Source organism: Hydra viridissima, unplaced genomic scaffold, assembly GCF_058129835.1.
Source record: "Hydra viridissima isolate aposymbiotic clone 2 unplaced genomic scaffold, HvirCarnegie_v1 scaffold_16, whole genome shotgun sequence".
NCBI classification, from domain to species: domain Eukaryota; kingdom Metazoa; phylum Cnidaria; class Hydrozoa; order Anthoathecata; family Hydridae; genus Hydra; species Hydra viridissima.
Window position 1 is genome coordinate 4,882,476 of NW_028324315.1, and position 19,972 is coordinate 4,902,447.

The 19,972-nt window shown below is 30.8% G+C and overlaps 1 protein-coding gene across 2 annotated transcripts in view; it reads right to left on the minus strand.

The window, feature by feature from the left end:
* Positions 1-4,713: 4,713 nt before the first annotated feature.
* LOC145181556 (uncharacterized) overlaps positions 4,714-19,972 on the minus strand; it is a 38,225-nt gene continuing 22,966 nt past the window's right edge. Inside the window, exons 18-27 of one of the 2 annotated variants that reach the window (XM_090074002.1) lie at positions 19,836-19,907; positions 19,532-19,667; positions 19,288-19,325; positions 17,547-19,148; positions 14,075-15,697; positions 13,691-13,815; positions 13,263-13,596; positions 13,008-13,053; positions 5,669-5,768; positions 4,714-4,962 (exon numbers count right to left, since the gene is read on the minus strand). In XM_090074002.1, coding sequence (XP_089930128.1) covers positions 4,918-4,962; positions 5,669-5,768; positions 13,008-13,053; positions 13,263-13,596; positions 13,691-13,815; positions 14,075-15,697; positions 17,547-19,148; positions 19,288-19,325; positions 19,532-19,667; positions 19,836-19,907 — 4,121 coding nt within the window. In that variant the 3' untranslated portion in view covers positions 4,714-4,917. Of the gene's footprint in view, positions 4,963-5,668; positions 5,769-13,007; positions 13,054-13,251; positions 13,597-13,690; positions 13,816-14,074; positions 15,698-17,546; positions 19,149-19,287; positions 19,326-19,531; positions 19,668-19,835; positions 19,908-19,972 lie in introns of both variants that reach the window. The other variant, XR_016447949.1, reaches the window with a different exon arrangement.

The following is a 19,972-nucleotide window of genomic DNA, read 5'->3' on the forward strand; positions in this document are numbered from 1 at the left end:
AAGCAAAATCTCAATTGTGAACTGAAACTTAAAATTTTTTTCGTCTTGAGTGAAAAAAATTACTTCTTTAGTGCATAAAAAAAAAGGTTTTGAACTTTCAAGTATCAAAATTAATGTTTTTAACGACTTAAATGGTAGCTTAATTTTTACATATTTATTTAAAGTCGGAAATTATACAATTATTTTTACAAAAGCTGAAATTAATAATAAATAATTTGAATTTTTTTATAATTGTGATTGCATCAACTTTTTTTTCCCGTTAAACTGATAATTGTTACGATAACTACTCTACAAACTCCCTTCGTTACTAACGTTACTACATGATAATTAAAGTATAATAACGTACTATTAAAGAATATTATACACATACGTTTGACCTGTTTAGTTTTTATTAAAATTGTCATAAAAATGTTTAGAATTTTAAAGATCAAAGAATAACAACAATCACAATTTGTCATTTAGGAGAAATGCAATTAATTTTTCATCGATTTTCGAAAAATTAAAATTTTTCTCGTTCGCAATTAAAGGCTTCTCGGAATGATAATGACTCAACAGATTTTTGAAATATTTTGAGAACAAGTTAACAGATTTTGATTATTTTTCTTTTTATTCATTTAAATCCCTTTCACAGAAGTTTTAAAAAACTTGATTGTAAACAGAAAATTCATTTGCAATTAGATGGGAGAAAATTCGGACGAGTGGCTTACAAGTTGTAATGTTCCAATTAAAGCGCTAGCAAAATAAAGTTCAAAGGAAAACTGTCCGTCGTATCATCAAATTGGATCGGAAAGAAAGCAGAGAAACCGAGAAAGAGATCCACCAAGTTTAAAACTTAATCCAAAAGACTGGTGTTTTGCTAAAAGTATTTAAAACCAAAAAATTTGGCAAAAACGTGTCACAACCTCACCCAATTGAAGGATTTTAGGCGAGCATGAAACGTGAGCTGCATAAGAATGACAAAATGTGGCAGACATTAATCTATTCCGTCGAATTTGAAGAGCGGCATCACGAAATTTAATGAATTGAGAAACTATTGTGATCAGGTCGCAGATGATGTATTCTAAAAGCTTTACTATGTATGAAGATAAGTTTGCTTTAAAAACAGTAGAATCAAACCAATATGTGATTCTCAAAATATTTAAAAATCCAATGGGTCATTATCATTCCGGGCAGTCTTTAAACTGACGCAACTTCATTCAATCGCGAACAAATTATCAAATCTTTTTTTCATCGGGGCGTGATATAATGTATTGACGAGCCTTTCGATAAAAAAAAGAACCTCTTAAATTTATACTGCGTGCCATGGACCTATAAGAGATGGACGTGCAACCTTTTGTTTTTTTTTGTGAACCACGTTCGTTGCGCATTGTCACAAATCTTTTGTTTTAAGCAATAGAAATTAAATTATATTAAAGTCTGTCGGATTCTTCGAAACTTTTTGGTCTCGTCTAACTTCCTTTTAGTTATTTAAGATAACAGCAATAGAATCAGGTTTTAAACTTAATTTTATATAGCTAGATATTCTTAATATTTTAAGAAATAACGTTGATGATAATATAGAAATTGAGATCATTTACTTAACTACTTAAGTACTTATATAACTAGAGATGTAATAAATAATACAAAATATCAACTAGTTTTGTAGCTACCTAGAGCATATTGGTTTCATGTCTAGGGAGCTACTCCATCTACTATATTGCTGTAGACTTCTAGTTTATGAATATTATAGAATTTTCTATTTTTTGTTTAACAACAAAAATATAAACATTTAAGGATAAATAACTAATACATAAAATGAATGTCAATACAATAAAGAAAAAAATAATTTGTCATAGTTTTAAAGAATTTAGCAAAGCCAATTTATGGCAAACCGCAAGAATAACTAAGTATTTAATATTAACATAATATGATTTACCAGCTATATGTAAACTAATTTTTATTTGACAAAAACAAATGGGTTAATATGTGTTTTCTATGACAAATGAAATAATATATACAAGAAATATCTGGCCGCATTTTGCAAGATAATTATAAATTTGAATAACTTTTTAAAAGGTTTTGCTTTATCAAATGAATTATGAAAAAACCCATTAGAAAATACATCTATAAAAAGATAATGCATAATGGAATATATGTTATGGAGCTTATAGAATAGTCGAGGCAAAAAATGGCGACATATCGGAAAAAATACTTAAAAAAATACACAAAGTTAAGGCTGGTGAATGAAGGACCAAGGAATTGAATGAAACCAGATCTTGACAAAAAATTTTATTTAAACTTTTTTATATTTCGTTATATTTCTTTTAGCCATTTTAAAATTGTTCTTACAGGTCTATTTTATCCTTGACAGACTTTGTTTACACGAAAAAATGTTCCCAAATTTACAAATGTTCATCTTGAAAAAATGATAAAATCTATTTGTGTAGACAACTAATTTCCTTTACTTTGGTGTAATTTGTTTAGTAATTTATCTAGGATATTATTGAAGGATTGATTTTTCCAATATCAACTTCGAAGTATTGTTGATGGTAGTATTGTACATACGAGATTTCCGAGACTCTGATGCTTACTGCATATCATAACATAATGCTACATTTACATGCAAAAAGTCTATATATTATAGATAGATGCTAAACTTTAAATTTATTTAAGAAAGTTAAGAATGTTTTCAAACGATTTAAGAAAAACTCCCCGCGGGAATTCTGGTTTGAACATAGCATCTTGGTTGCAATTAACTGAATTAGCCAAGAAAAGTGCAGCTAAGGCATTTAAAAATGTTTAGCTTTTTCATAACTTTCTTTCAAAAAGTCCAATTGTCAACTCTTGAAAAAGCATGACTTTTTATAGCTTCGCCATTAAAAAATTTGTTCAATATTTTATGAAGATCCAATTAAACTTTTTTAAGTCTTATATTTTTTTTGTCTTCAATTCACCATTTTTTTTTGTCTCAATTCACCATTTTTTTTTGTCTCAACTCACCTTTTTTTTTGTCTCAATTCACCTTTCACTATTTTATTACCTGCTAGAAAAAACAAAAAACAAAGTTTTCGATCTTTTTTCAATAAACAATCAAATTGAATCTTTTGAAAATTTTTAAAATACAAGCGGTTTTTTAAAAATTTCAAACAAAATAATTTCAAATTTAGATAAGTGACGTATTTATTTAAGTGAAGTATTATTATTACGGCCCTAAATACCGATAAATCACATTAAATATGTCAAAAATACAATAAAAATTGGGAAATGTAGCGCATTTTAAAAATCGCTGAATAGCAAAATATTCGTAAACTGATGAGGGTTTGGGGTTTCAGAGAAGAACGACTCAAGCTGTTGTCAATCCTCCAGATGATGACGAAGAACTTCAAATTTAGTTGTGCAAGAAAGTCAAATTAAACGTGGAAAAGAAAGTCAAATTAAACGTATCAATGATGTTTTAAGAGATTTTTTAATATTTATCTTATGAAGAAGTATGTCTCTCTGGGCTGCTGAAGAAATGGGATGTTAAATTCATTCACAATCTCCTTACTTCAATGTAACGTTAAAAAGTCACACCGCAAGAGAATGTATTTTGAAGGCAGCTGAACAAATTTGTGCATTTGAAGATGCAAACTGAAGACACAAAAGATTTCCATCTTAAATGTTTGATTCTGTATCTCAAAAAAGGACGAAACATATTTTTTCTGTTCCCTATTCGTTACACAAAAAATGGAAATTTGTTCGATGATGCTTGGAATGGTTACACAACAATAGATAGCTCAGATCAGCTTTTGCAAGCGAATTGAGAGATCTTGTAAACAGAATTAGTGAGAGTGTTGATCACATTTATGCTACATGACATGATCAAGGAAGAAACATGATAAAGGCGGCTGATTTAACTATTGAAGCGCAACAACAGATAAATGCTTTTAGCACATTTTCCGGTTTAAATAATAGTGTTTCCCCCTCTCCCCTCTGGAGATGAAGTTAAGACTATTAGAGGATGTTAGAATGTTAATTTATTTCAGTTTTATAAACTTATAAAATAAATAAATATAAAGTAGAAATGCTAGAACATAGAAATATATATAAAAATTAGAACAGAGGAATATACAAATATTTCAGTAATCAAAGATAAAATAATTCAAGGTAAATTGTAAGTGTGAAATATTATAAGCGTTTGAAAACATTTTTATATTTAAAAAATTTGTAATTACTACGATGTTTGAAATTCTTTTCTAAGTTTATTTGAAATAAAATTTGAAAAAGTTGCAATATGTAATATTATTCCAAATTTTACATTATACAACTTTTTCTTCTTGTAATAGATTTTCTTATCTTGAAATTACAATACGGTGAACCAGAAACAATCTACTTCACGAAACTTATACACATATATACTAATGTGTATGTATGTATGTATGTATGTATGTATGTATGTATGTATGTATGTATGTATGTATGTATGTATGTATGTATGTATGTATGTATGTATGTATGTATGTATGTATGTATGTATGTATGTATGTATGTATTAGTATATGTGTATAAATCCATATATATATAACACGTAAGATAACAATTTATTTTTTGCCTGCAAAAACATTGAATGGCTGCCCTAGAAAATTGTTCTTCGAGTTTCTTTTTCTAATACACTTACATTCGTACAGCGCATGCGTCAAAAGAAATATCAGGAGAATTTAAAATGTGAAAATATAGCAAAGAAAACACGAATTCTTTATCAATTTGCAATAAAATGCGCAAAGTGACGGACAAATACTTTTTCACACGTCAAAATTTCGAATACATAAATGTTAATCATTTTTGCAAAATATAACAACTATATATTACACAAGCCAGTACAAATTATAAATAAAGTGAAACAATTTAATAATTTACGTTAAAAGCAATTAAAATTTTAGATTTATCGATATCAAGGGTTCACCGATTTTTCTTTGCACGCTTTTTTAAATTCCTTTGAAGCTTCTAAAGAAAAAAAGACATAATCATAAAAGTTCAAAAGTTCAAAAGAAATTTATGAAGCAAGAAATAAAAATCATGACATTGGAAACAAAAAAATGAGTTCACCTGTGTTCAAAAAAATAGCGGAGTTTAAATATTTTACTAAAAACCTAAAAAATCACTCTCGAACCTTTGAAATTTTTACGATCTCTTAATCAATTTACAATTTTTTACAATATATGAGACGGGTTTCATATAAGTAAAGATACGACTAAACTTCATTATGATCTAAAAATATCCCTGATAGATTTCGGGTTTCCCCCCGGTGTATTTAAAAAATCAAAGCGTGCTTAGTGTTCAGAAAAATGATATAGGATTGTTTTTGTGAATTCTCGCAGGATTATAAATGATTTTCGATTGTTAACTAAAGTAATTAGACGAACTTTTATTTCGCTGATCAATGGTGTTTGTACGTTTTTTATACATTTATAGAGAAAAAAGGGGCGGGCAAAGCAGTTTTCTCCAGAAAAGCGTGGAGAGCTGAATTCAATTCGACTGTTAAAGACGTTAAACAATTGCTTCGAACTATTGTTTCAAAATATTGTTTTGAACAGTTTACATGGAACTGAGTGGTTTTATACTCAAACATAAAAACTGATAGAAAATCGAAAATGGTGCGTTCTTACTTTGAGGTGACGATACGTAATCATGTTAATGTAAATATATATACCTCGTGATACTCTTTCAGTTTCTCTCTGTTTCTTTTTAACACTTCGTCTTTTTCTTTGCGAGCGTTCCGCTGTCTTACTTCAGGAAGTTGTTCATATAAACTAAATAAATAACAGAAAACCGTTTACCGGCTGAATCAATGCAAGAAAACATTTGAAAACAACTACAGCAGCGATGCGCCCTCGAACCGGCCTAAAAATCTAATTCAACTATCTGTCTATGTTTTTAGACTGCATAAACCGCACGCACATCCCATGAAAAGTATATGAACAATATATGCATACAGAAATCAATAGACAAAAAAAACCGAGTGACTGCAATACTTGAATGCAAATGAGCTCATAGTTTATTTGCATTTTTTATGTGTTGTTAGACAAGATAAATCTAAGTTGAACGTTCTCTTTCATTTTACAGACGCCAAAAAGCTCTTGAAGACACTTGATTGCCATACTGATTTGTTCAGGGTATTTCTAGTCTCGATGGTTCCTGAGTCCAAAATTTTTTCTCAGAGTTTAACGTTTTCTCGTGAACATGCAATATATAGTCAAAAGGCGGTTCCAGGACATCGACCCCTTCCCATACTTAAGGATGCATAAAAAATGGTAAACACTTCATATCATGACAAAACCAATACTTAAGAGTCGTCTTTAAAAATCAAGAAGAAGTATAAAAATAATCATGTTATTTCTATACCAGTTCTTCAAGATGTCTGTTCTTCTTTATTGCCTTGTTTTGTAATGTCCGATAGCCAAGGTGTGAAGGTGTAGCTATTGGTATGGGGTTTTTATCCATTGTAGGAGGGTAAGTCAACAAAAAACTAGCATTAAAAGCGGAGAAGCATGAAAAGATCAAAGTGTTGGCCGAGTCAAAATTGAACACGATCAGCGAACACATTTCCAAAGCGTTGATAGACGGAAAAATAAGCGATTCAGAGTATGAATTGATTTTAAACGAGCTTCAAAAGTTTAAATCCTTAACAGAGGAAATAAGAACTAAAACAAAAAAGGGAATAGATGAAGTTACTAAAGAAAACTTGATTCAAAAAAGGAAGAGAAGATGCGATTCAAACGTTCAATAACCTTTTTAAGAAAGGATCAACGTAATCGTAAAACCAATTTATGTTTTTTTTCCACGTATTTTAAGAAAGGATCAACGTAGACGTAAAACCAATTTATGTTTTTTTCCACGTATTTTAAAAAGATGTTTTTCTTTAAAATACAAGACATGAATAAAAAGGATGAGCTTGTGAAAGCAATAAAAAACACAAGACCAGTCATTAGTAAACATTCTAAAGAATCATGATTTTTGAATTGACTTAAAAAAAATCTTGTTATAATAAAATGAGATATACAACATCGTATTTGAAAAATTTGTTGAATGAAAACGGCGTTAGTAAAACAGCAGATGATTTAATAACGTTGATGATGCTTGCGGTTGAAAATAATTTGATCAGTAAAGATGAGATTTTAGAAAGAGCAAAAGAAAAAAAAGTAAAGCCTCCTCCAAAAGAAAAAAAACCTGTTGATCCAAAATGGGAATGGCTTAGTTTAGTTAAGAAAAAACCCATCACTGTGAGAATAACCAACATTGAAACGGGTGAGGTGGTAGAATACAAGTCTCTTTACAAAGCGATGGCAGGAACTGGACGTGGATGGAGATATTTAGAGCGTCGAGATGGAAAGGTGGATAATGGAATCAAGATTGAATTTTTAAATTCTGAAAAGCTTGAAAAACGTAAAAAGCAGCAAAATTGATTTTTTAACTTTTGTCATGTTAAAAAATTGACTTAAATAAAATTCTTGGCATAAATAAAAAGATGGAAAGCATGCAAAAGGATGATCTTTTAAATGCTCTTGATGATAGCTTTGAGTCAACTTCTGATACGACTAAATCAAAAAGTTTGCTTAAATTTCTAAAAAACGTAAGAAAACTTCCAAAGGAACATCGAATCATTTTCAAAGAAATGGTTGAAGTAGCACCTTTTGAAGAAGTGATCAGAAATATAAAAGAAGACATTGATCTGCGTAATAAATTCCTGATAGGAACAAATTGGAAACTAAATGCTAGCGGTCGTAATAATTGTCGTAAAATCACTGAACATATTAGAGAGATTAAAAATATGTATTCACGTCTTTCCAAATAATTTTTTAATTCTTTTCACGGGAGAATTAAAAAAAACGGTAAAAACTTTTCGAAGAAGAAAATATGCTGAAAGTGTGCCAAGATTTAAAAAAAATTGAATTGACTTAAAGAAAATCTTAGTATAATAAAAATGAGTATCTATTCTTCAAAACCGGAATTAATTGTTAAAGAGCGAAAACTTGAATGCATCGAAAAAAATTTTCTTTCCATTAATAAAATGGGTGATAAAACTGATGCTAAAAAGCAAAAAGCAAAAACTACCGCCAAAGAGCGAAAAATTGAAAGTGACATAAAGAAAAATCTTTCCGTAATAAAAATGGAAAGTAAAACTGTTAAAGATCGAAAAGTATCAATGGCATCATTAAGAAGGGATGCTAAAGAAAGAGCTATAAAAGGCTATACCAGAATGACCAGGGAAGAGCTTGTTGAGGCTATTAAAACAACAATACCTGTCATTGCTGTCAAAGAGCCTGTTAATGATCGAAATAAAATGACTGTGAAAGAATTAAGAGAGATGGCTAAAGACCGTGGTGATATCAAAGGTATCTATAAAATGAAAAAAGCCGAGCTCATTGAAGCTATAGGACCTGTCATTGGTTATGGGTCTGCTCCTCGTAGACGAACGACTGAGGCGAGACCTTTGCCTGAAAGACCTACCGTGGTTAGGTTTGTTAAACCAGCTGTAAAAGTTTCTGTAAAACCGACAAAAGTTTCAATAAAGCCGACAAAAGTTTCAATAAAGCCGACAAAAGTAAGGTTTGTTGTCAAACCTTCCACAGCGATAAAACCACCCATCGCTCCGAAACCTGTCATTGCTCCTAAACCATTGTTCATTCCACCAAGACCTGTGGTAAAACCTCCTATTACTCCGAAACCAATTCATTTGCAAAATCCTAATATTCAAAGACCTGTGCCTGCTCCAAGACCAAGGTCTGACGACTTGATTTCATTCGAACCTTCTGCTCTCTTGCAAAATAGGATGACAAGAGATGAACCTTCTATTCTTAACACACCAGTTATCGATTCAACAAACGTTATTACACCTAGACCGGTTCCAGCACCAAGACCTGGTTTATCAAGTCTGACGTCAGCTGCAAAAAGTGTGGCGTCCTATGTTGCAAATAAGTTTAATGATATTAAAGAATGGATAGATCCTTACGTTCCTGAAGTAGTCAAGAAGAAGGTAAGCGAATCAATGGAACAAATCGATGAAAAGATACAGTCTATCAAATCACTTGTACTAAGAACAGTGTATAAACCTCTCGCGCCAAAACCATTTACAGTAAAGTTTAAAATGACTGAACATTCTGCAGAGCGTGCTGCTAGACTATTTTCTTACACACCTTCTTCTCAATACCAAGACATTGTTCCTTTTTTAAACTTGGTGAGAGAGTCGGTCATTCAAACCATAGAAGGAGAAAGAAACACAAAGGTAAGAATTGTTTTAATCTGTGAAATGACTCGCGTAAGCATCTTAACAGGTGAAGAGACTACTCAGATGGCTCACTTTTCATCCAACTTGAAAATTATATTGGAGGGTACAGATGTAAGAACGGTTGTGAGTCAAATGGAAGAAAAAATCTTGGAGCGAAGCGCTAATTACAACAAGATGGGATCCAATTGCGTCTTGTCAAAGATTTTAAAAATGGATATCAGATTTATCGATTATGAACCTTTCAAGGGTTCTTCCTACATGGAGCTGTCTAAAAAGCTAAAAGGCAAAAATGCCATCATCAACATGAAAAACGATGACGATCAATGTTTCAAGTGGTGCGTCACCAGAGCGCTTAACATGAAAAATACGCATAACGAACGAATTGATGATGACTTGATTCTAAAATCAGAAGAGTTGAATTGGGAAGGAATGGAGTTTCCTTTAAAGGTGACTCAAATCGAAAAGTTTGAGAAAAATAATCCTGACATCAGCGTGAACGTCTTTCACTACGAAATGAATAAACCTCAACCTATGCAAATATCCAAATTTCATGATCGAAAGCACTGTGTTGATTTGTTGTATATTTCAAACGAAGAAAACAGCCATTATTGCCTCATTAAAAATTTCAGTCGGTTTGCTCGTTCTTCAGCATCAAAACATCAACATAAAAGATATTTTTGCAGAAGGTGCATGCACGGCTATGACCAAGAAGAAAAGCTCCAAATTCATCGAAAATACTGCTATGATAACGCGCCAATGAGAATCGATCTTCCAAAAGAAGGGTCGACCCTTGAGTTTAAAAACTACAACAATAGTATGAGAGTTCCGTACTGCGTCTATGCTGACTTTGAAAGTTTCATCAAACCTATCGATGACAACACTGAGTATAATAATAAAGAGTCATACACCAAAAAATGTCAAAAGCATGTTCCAAGCTCCATCGTCTATTATATCAAATGCTACGACGAAACCATTTACAAGGGAAAGCTTGAAACCTATACAGCAGAAAGTGATGATGACGACGTGGCTCAAAAATTTGTTACCATGCTTGAAGCTAACTTTATAAAAATTTGTGACGATAGCGATTTACTACAAAAACAATGGAAAAATAAGAGAATAGAGACTAATGAGGATAAAAAGAATTTTGAGGCTGCTACCCAATGTCATATTTGCAAAAAAGATCTTAACGGTGATAAAGTATGGGATCACTGCCATTTGACTGGAAAGTACCGTGGTGCTGCTCATAACAAATGCAACTTGGATTATAAAATTCCAAAATTTATTCCCGTTGTCTTTCATAACTTGTCTGGCTATGACAGCCATTTGTTCATCAAGAGATTAGGTGGAAAAAAAGGAAAGATCACTTGTATACCCAACAATGAAGAAAAATACATCAGCTTTACAAAAAGCATCAAAGTGAGAGATTCTATTGATAAGAAAGGTAAACCAAAAATAGTGTATAGAGATTTACGGTTCGTTGACAGCTACAGGTTCATGCCAAGCCCTTTAAAAGATTTAACTGACAACCTTGTTAAAGATTTGTGTGAGGAGTGCTCAAAATTAGATCCAAAAACATGCAAAAAGGACTGTATGGTTAAGAAAGGTAAAAAATGCAAATGTAAAGACAATTGTGAAGATTGCGCTCATAGAAGATCTAAAAAAGGAGACATCATGTGCAAAAACTTAAATTCATTCCACAGCGGAGCAAAACGAGATTTGCTATTAAGAAAAGGCATTTACCCTTACGAATGGGTGGACTCCATTAAAAAATTCTCTGAAACACAATTGCCACCCAAAGAAGCCTTTTACTCTAAACTAGACGATAAACACATCAGCGATGAAGACTACGCGCATGCGCAAAACGTTTGGAACGTATTTGGATGTGAAACGTTTAAAGATTACCACGAGCTGTACAACATCTCAGACGTGCTCATTTTAGCTGATGTCTTTGAAAATTTCAGAGACACTTGCATAGAAAATTACGGTCTAGACCCTCTTTGGTATTACACCTCTCCTGGTTTGGCTTGGGACGCTATGTTAAAGGAAACTAAAATTAAATTGGACTTAATAACCGATATTGATATGCTTCTCATGGTTCAAAGAGGGATACGCGGTGGAATATGCATGATCTCAAACCGACTTGGAAACGCTAATAACAAATACATGAAAAACTATGATCCTTCACAACCATCCAAATTCATTCAGTACTTAGACGCTAATAATTTTATGGTTGGGCAATGAGCAAACCTCTTCCCGTTAGAGCATTCAAATGGATGACTGATGTTGAAAATTGGCGTAGCATGCCGTGCATTTTGGAAGTTGATTTAAGATATCCTGAAGAGCTTCACGATTTTCACAACGACTACCCTTTGGCTCCTGAAAGACTGACCATTGGAAAAGTGGATAAGCTCGTTCCCAATTTAAACAACAAAGAAAAATACGTCGTTCATCACGAAAACCTAAAACTCTATGAACGATTGGGTTTAGTTATTACCAAAATTCATCGTGGTATCACCTTTGAAGAAGAACCCTTCATGAAAAAGTATATTGACCTCAACACCAATAAAAGAAAAGTCGCTAAAAACGACTTTGAAAAAGAATTCTTTAAACTCATGAACAACTCCGTCTTTGGAAAAACCATGGAGAATATTCTAAAGCATGTCGATATTAAACTGGTCACCACAAGAAAAGAAGCCTTAAAATTATCCAAAAGCCCTCGATATGATCGGTACACCATTTTTGATGAAAAACTCATCGCAATTCATATGAAGAAAACACAAGTCACTTACGACAAACCCGTTTACTTGGGAATGAGCATCCTAGACATCAGCAAAACTCTCATGTTTGAACACCACTATGACTACATCAAACCTAAATACGACGATCGTGCAAAACTACTCATGACCGACACTGACTCGCTCATTTACGAAATCAAAACAGATGATTTTTACGAAGACATTGCTGACGATGTGCTTGAAAAATATGACACGAGCGACTTTCCTAAAGATCATCCCGCCATTCAAAACGCTGGATTCAAAGTAGGCGAAAATAAAAAGATCATTGGCAAGTTCAAAGATGAAACCGGTGGAAAGCAAATCACGCAGTTTGTTGGTCTTCGACCCAAACTCTACTCTTACTACATCCCTGAAGAAATAGATGATCAAGAACATAAAAAATGCAAAGGTGTTAAGAAGTGCATTGTTAAAAATCACATCACTCATCAAGACTACTACGACTGCTTAATGACTAAACAAGAAAAACTCACCACCATGAACGTCTTCCGATCATGTCATCACAATGTCTACACCGAAGAAATCAACAAAGTAGCACTCAGCGCTAACGACGACAAAAGATTCATCTTAGAAGACGGAATTCACACCTTGGCCATCGGACATTACAAAACAAGGCAATAAAGAAGAACAGGCATCTTGAAGAACTGGTATAGAAATAACATGATTATTTTTATACTTCTTCTTGATTTTTAAAGACGACTCTTAAGTATTGGTTTTGTCATGATATGAAGTGTTTACCATTTTTTATGCATCCTTAAGTATGGGAAGGGGTCGATGTCCTGGAACCGCCTTTTGACTATATATCATGCAAACTGCTACTTAGCTTCTGATAATCAGTAACCAGTATGACGTTTTATAACAAACATGATAAAGGTCTAACAACTGTAGGATAAACTTACAACAGACACAACCAAGTCAAAAAGAATGCTTAAAAATGTATACACACAAATCTATTTAATTAGTAAAACTACCTTTTCGTTCTTTTTTTGCTTTCAACAAGTCTTTCTTTCACGATTTCTACAACGAATAATGAAGTAGTACTTTATAACTAAAATTTTTCAAAATAACTTTTCAATCAGCCATGGTGTAAACCAAGCCTAAAAATTACCCATGAGAATAAATAAAAAGTTCATGATAAAATGAAAATTATAATTAAAATTATTTTAAATCAATTTGTCAAATTTTATGAAGTTAAATTTAAAATAGCTTGGATACTTTTAACTGACCACTATCAAGCTTCAAACGATCCGGCTCTGATTTTAAAACTGTATTTTCTTCAAGTGGAGCAACTGGTTTACATTCACTCAAACTTTTGACCGATTGCTGTAAATTGGAATTCTTAGGTGATTTACAGAAATCTTCCTGTGAATTTAGGGAGATCTCACCATCATCATTCTTTTGTGAATCATCCAGGTGATAGGAGTGAAGATTGTGAACTTTTTCAAGAGATTCTTGACTAGGAGAAACTGAATTATGAAATGGAGCAAGAGAAGACCAATCAACAGATCCAGATATTAAAGACAGATCAAGATCTGAGAGAACACTAAGTTCAGTCGTCAGCTAAATGACAAACCAAAATTATTAAAGAAAAAAAGCAAAGAAAAAAAGCAGAGATAATGTATAGAAAAGAAGAAATTGACCAAAAGAATCTTACATCATTAAATTTATTCTTTTCAAGAAGATTACTCAAAAAAGTATCTTCACGATCTGTCTCTGCACTTTTGTTATCCTCCACATTTACCTGTGCACTCATACTAGATAGACTTTTATCGAAGTTAGCTATATAATAAAATCATTTGAGTTCATAATATATTACCATGCATTAGAATAATCATAAATACACATGATTATATTTATCATAACTGAAAATTAAGGGGCAGTGATTTTTTATTTAAAATTCGATCTTTGATATCCTTCCTGATGACTTTTATAACAAAAGCAAAAAATTGAATTAAAAAAACCAAATGTAAATCAAGGTCGCTTAAATGACAGCTGCCTCAGCTTTCAAACAGAAGATAAGTTTGTAACATTAACACACCTTTTAACGTGTAACCATCTTGAGAACTGTTTTCAACAAAACTTCTTTGTTTATCTGCAGGTGCAGAGCAAATTTCTTTACCTTTTTGGTAAGGAAGAGGTATAAAACTATCTTGTTCAATATTCATTGAGATTCGTGGAAGACTGGATGCACTTATTTTTCGTGCAGTAAAATCCATAGTAATATCGTCAAAATAAGGCAACACAAAGTTTCTTGAACTTTGACTGGAAATCTGTTGTACAGATTGCTGCATAGTAAATTGATCTGGCATTTGATCTTCTTCATCAGATGATGAAATGTCTTGTTCCTGGAGATCCATACTGCTGGAAATGCTACCTAACTCATTATGCTGTGAACTATAATTGGACATTTTTTCCTGATGCATATGCTGTAAGTCTGATAGCTCAGAAATCGACATTGAAACAGTGCTATTAATTCCTGAAATTTTTCTAACATCAAGCTGTTTTGAAGAAAGTGAAAGTATGTTTGTAGGAGAAAATGAGGAAGATGGAGAAACTGATCTGGCAGACGAGGACTGTATTTCAATACCCTTTTTTGGCATATTTTTAACATCTTCAAATTGTGATCGTATGTAGATACTTTTATGATTGCTTTCAACTGATAGTTTATCATAATTTTCTAAACTTGGTTTTATAAACAAACTTTGCTGACTGTCATGTGGAAAAAAATTAGAATTTGATGGAGTATGATAAGGATATTGAGAACCTAAAGAATTCTCAACCTGTGTTGGCAGTTGATGGAATATATTTTCTGGAGTACTAAAAAAGCTTTGATCAGATTCTTTTTGTACTTGATTTAATATGTTTAAAATCAACTCTGAAGACTTGTTTGTTGATAACAGAGGTGATTCATTTTCATTTGCTGTAGTGTAAATAGGATTGAACATGAAGGAATTTTTGAGATTATTTTGATTTGAACAAGACACTGGTAAAAATAACAGAGAACCACTAGAAGAAAGAGAGGAAGCATCATCAGAAAGTTTGTTGTTTGTTGCGGAAGCTTTATTGCGTTCAGAATAATCAGCTTCAAAAGTTTTTTTATAGTCTTCAACAATTGCAGGTCGTAAAAATTTATCAAAATCGTCAGATGATTCAACAGCCTGTGTTAACTTTACAAAATTTGAGTCGGATTGCAAGAAATTTATACCAGTAACAAAATTATTTTCTGTTTGACTATGTAATGGGCTCTCCAAAATCTGAGAGCTCTCAGAATCATATGTTAATAACTCTTTGCCATTTAACTGCACATTTCTTACTTCTAAATTTCTATTTGATGACTGCACTGGTTGATTTTCAAAAAAATACAATAAAGAGCTCTGTTGAAGTGGATGCAAAGCATAAAACTCATTGCTAGATTCATTACTGCTAATTGCAGGATTAATATCTCTTAGGTTCAAAGACTGATCTGTATATGATTCTTTATCTGCAAAGTGCTGATTGAAATCATTTTTTAATGATAAAAGTTTAGAGTTCTTATCTATATAGTTAAATTCTGTATGTTTTGCAGGTAAACTATGAAAAGTAACAGTTGGACTACTCTGATTGGTTACACTGGGACTTGATAAAAATTGTTCTTGAAGGGATATAATTGATGATGCAGCATCTAAAAATGAAAAATTTTAAAACATTTCATTTCAACCATTTTAAGATTTGTTACAGAAACCAAAAGTTATTCCAACTTATCAACCTTAGTGTCTTTTATTCATATAAATATTGATTAATATGTAATTACAACTTTTTAATTACTAATAATTACTCCTGAAATTATTGTTGAAGAACTAAGAATACCAATTAGGAGCAATTAAAAAAAAAATAAGTGAGCAAATTCATTTTGGTATTGAACTAAATACAATTATATTTGTTTTTATTCTAACTTTGAGTCAGTTAATTAAAAAAAAAACAGTATGTATGTTATGTGATTTAAATTTTTACAAAGTTGTTACAAAATATTGTTAAATATTTTTTAAACTTATAAATTTGTTATTTTCATTACATGATAGTTATGTCATTTGCATTGTTATTTTGATTACATATTTTCATTACATGATAGTTATGTCATTTGCATTGTTATTTTGATTACATATTTTCATTACATGATAGTTATGTCATTTGCATTGTTATTTTGATTACATATTAAATTGTTATTTTGATTACATATTAAATTGTTATTTTGATTACATATTATTACATATAAAAGACATTATCTGGGATCAATTTCATGAACAGGTCCCGGGTTTGCAACAGCACAAGCATTTTTGAAATATGTTCTGGGAGCAGCACTGAAGTTATTGAATGTTTTGAAAATGATACTTGTGGTAAAAACATTTAATTCAAACATTTGTTATTAAATATAAGAACTTTAAACTAAATTTTTAAGTAAGCTTTGTTGTTAAAAACCTTTTTTTTTTTTATAATTTTTTTACCTGCTGTTATAATTTTCTTTTTGCATTCAAGCTTCTGAAAAGGAAACCTAAATTACATAATCCCAACTATGGAGTGAATTTGAAGTTTTAAAAGTTTTAAGTACAATAATTCTTTACATAAAAGTTGTCTTCAACTTTACCTTCAATTACCATTCAATTTTTTAAAAGAATTTTATTAAAATTTTTTTAGTAATAATTTAACTGAAGTTTCCTGGTTTTAAAAAAAAAAACTCCATGGTAATTGATTTAATTAAAAAAATTGAACGGTAATTGAAAGAAAAGTTGAAAATAATTTTTTCAGGGAAGAAAATGAATTTAGGTTTCCTGGTTTTATATTAGAAAGAGGAAACATATTGTTACAAACAATATGAAAGGAAGAACATAACTCTAATTGCACAGTGAGGAACGCAGCACTCTTAAAACCCCAATATCTCTTTGTCTATGAATAATCAAAAACTTGATTTAAAAAAGAAAATCAAAAAATTAAATTTAGATGTTGGATTAAAAAAATATTTACTGAAAATATGAAATTACTAAAACTAAACCATTCACAGGTCACAAACCATTATGTGATTTTGTTAGGTAAACAAGATAACATAAGCACAATGCCATGAACAACTGTGAATTGCAATGGCTGAGTGCTGTATCATTTTTTGAATAATTCTTTTTAAATCACAAACGATTACTTAAATATAGGAGTTGCTAGTAAAAATATATTGTTCATGTTTCACACAATTGCTTGACTATCTCTTACATGCAATTTATTGCTTACTACTAAAAAATGCAAAAAATTATATACACAAAATCAAATTAACTTACTTTCAAAAATTAAATTTTTAAAAATTTTTCTATTCAGAAGTTAAAAAGTCAAAATTTAAATTATCAGATGTTTTTGTCTCTTTAATTCAGATTTTTTATTTAAATCAAAATGTTTAACAGAAATTAAAAGAAACTTAAATATTAAACTTAGCATTAACAACAATTTCACATTAATTACATCAAGGAAAGTTAAGTTTATTAAAAACTTACCTGCTAGTCTGTAGGGTGTTTTTTCATCTACTTCATAGATAGGAGAAAACGGTGGATCTTCTGAGACACGATTTATTCTAGAATAATCTGGTATATTATTTTGATAAAATTCGTGAAAAAAATTTGAATTGTTTAAATAGTTTTGTACTAAAGATGGTTTAATATTTTTAGAAAGTATTTGCTGGGGAGGTGATGCTGAGAACATAAGCTCTGAAAAACTTTGCCTTTCAAGCCTACTGTCTAACATATAAACTCTATCTTTTCCTGAATTATTTTCAAGATCTACATTTTCTTTCTTTTTCTCTTGTTCTATTGAATGATTGTTAACCAATGATGCCAAGTCATCACATTTTTTTGTTTGCATAGGAACTGTATTTATGGAAGGGCTAATACTTTTTTTGAAAAAAGTTTCACTGGTAGATGGGGTATTGCTTAACAAATCAGGTGTAACATCAGTTTTTGGTAAATCTTTTTCTCTTAAATGTAGATCGGATTGAAGTAATGAACGCTCACTACTAGAATTGATTTTATCAATAAACTGCTTATTATTTTTATCAATAAACTGCTTATTATTTATGCTACCAACCAAGTTTGTTTGTTTGAAATGTAAAGACGGCTGTTTATATTCTTCTCTGATATTATTAACATCAATATTTGCATTTATATTTACAAGCTTATCAAACACAGGAAAAGAAAGATTCTGTTGCTTAGTTGTTAATTGTGTTTTATCAGCATCATTAAAACTTTTAGGCAAAACCAAACTTCGTTTTCCTTTGAACTGTTCATAATCTTTTCTTGTGTTCGAATCAATGTTTTCATTCCTTTCATTCTTTTCCTTTTTAAATTCATGAACCAATTTAATTTTCTTTTGCTGATCTTTAATACGTTGTTTGTAGTCACGAACTCGCTCTGTAGAATTGGAATCTCTCACAAATAATTCAGGATATTGTTGACGAAGAGCAATTTTCTTATTTTTTATCTTCTCATAACTTGGAATTGCAGCAGAGCTAAGTTTAGAAGTCAACTCCCCCCTCTCAGCACATGAATTAAGAGTGAGTTCAGGATCACTTTTTTTACTAGGATTTTTATCACTACTATTTTCATTTGTTCTTTCATTGAAAGAGGTCTGAGTTGCACCATCACATTCTACAAATGATGTTTGGATTTGAACCTCACAAGTCATTTTTTCCACGAGTATGCTGTGCTCACTAGCTTGCTGAGATGTTTCAAAAGAAGAGAAAGAATTATTGATCTTGCTCAAAGAATACTGTTTTAAGGACAAATCATCTATATGCCCTGATGAGACAGAAGTAAGTTTATGTTGAGAATTCAGCGCCACACTAACCATAGTTGATGCTTGTGTCAAACACTGACTACTGGAAACTGAACTGTGAGATTTGTTAATGAAATTATTTGGAATACCTGCATGATTTACTGCTGCTTTAGTATTCAAAACCTGATTTCTTAACAATGACTCTTGAAACTTTAATACATCTTGCTGATGTTCAAGCAGACGCTGACTATAATTAAGATTAGCAGTAGTTAATTTTTCAGACAAAACTTTTTCCTGGCCATTGACGGTTAACGATGATGTAGAGTAATCTGAATAAATATAAAGTATGATTTTTTTAAACTATAAAGTCAGGATTTAACTTTACAACTTAAATTTTTAAAAAGATATAAAGTATATTTATTATAAAGCATTTTTAGTGCTAATTTTAGAAGTAAAAAATGCAAGCACCTTCAGTTGGAGCATGTGTTGAAAACCTCCACAATTGACTAGAAATAAAATTTATTTACATATTATACATATAATATAAAATTAAATACTTCATTAGTTATTTATTTAAACACAAAAAATTTAAAAATCACTTTATAAAAGCCTACATAAAGCAATTCTTGTTCTATAAATAAATTATCATATATACTCAAAATAACTCTAATAATTGTATATAAATTATCTATAAATAGCATATGATTATCACCTTTCACAAGCGGAACTAATGTTCATTGATTGTAAGCTTTCAATATGTTGAGTTGATGCAGTGGTTATTATAGATTTTGATGAGCTTGACTCACAAGTACTTTGATTAGAATCTTGGATTGTGTTTGTAGCTAAATCTTAATAAAAAATAATAATTGAAATAATAAAAAAACAAACATCAAAAACAGTAAAATTTAACTAAAACAAAATAAAAATTACAATTAATTGAAAGTTAAGTAATTTATATTCTAAGTAATTCATAAAAATATTTTAATAGAAAATAAAGTTTAACAGAAATATAAAACCTTCAGAACTCTTTTGACTTCTCTTTTGTTGCTTTATGTGCATCCGCAACTTTTCAAGTCGACTTAAAGGTACTAATGGAAAAAGCATTAAAGTTCTTATTATGAAATTATGATTAAACATAAGCCTGGTTCTTATC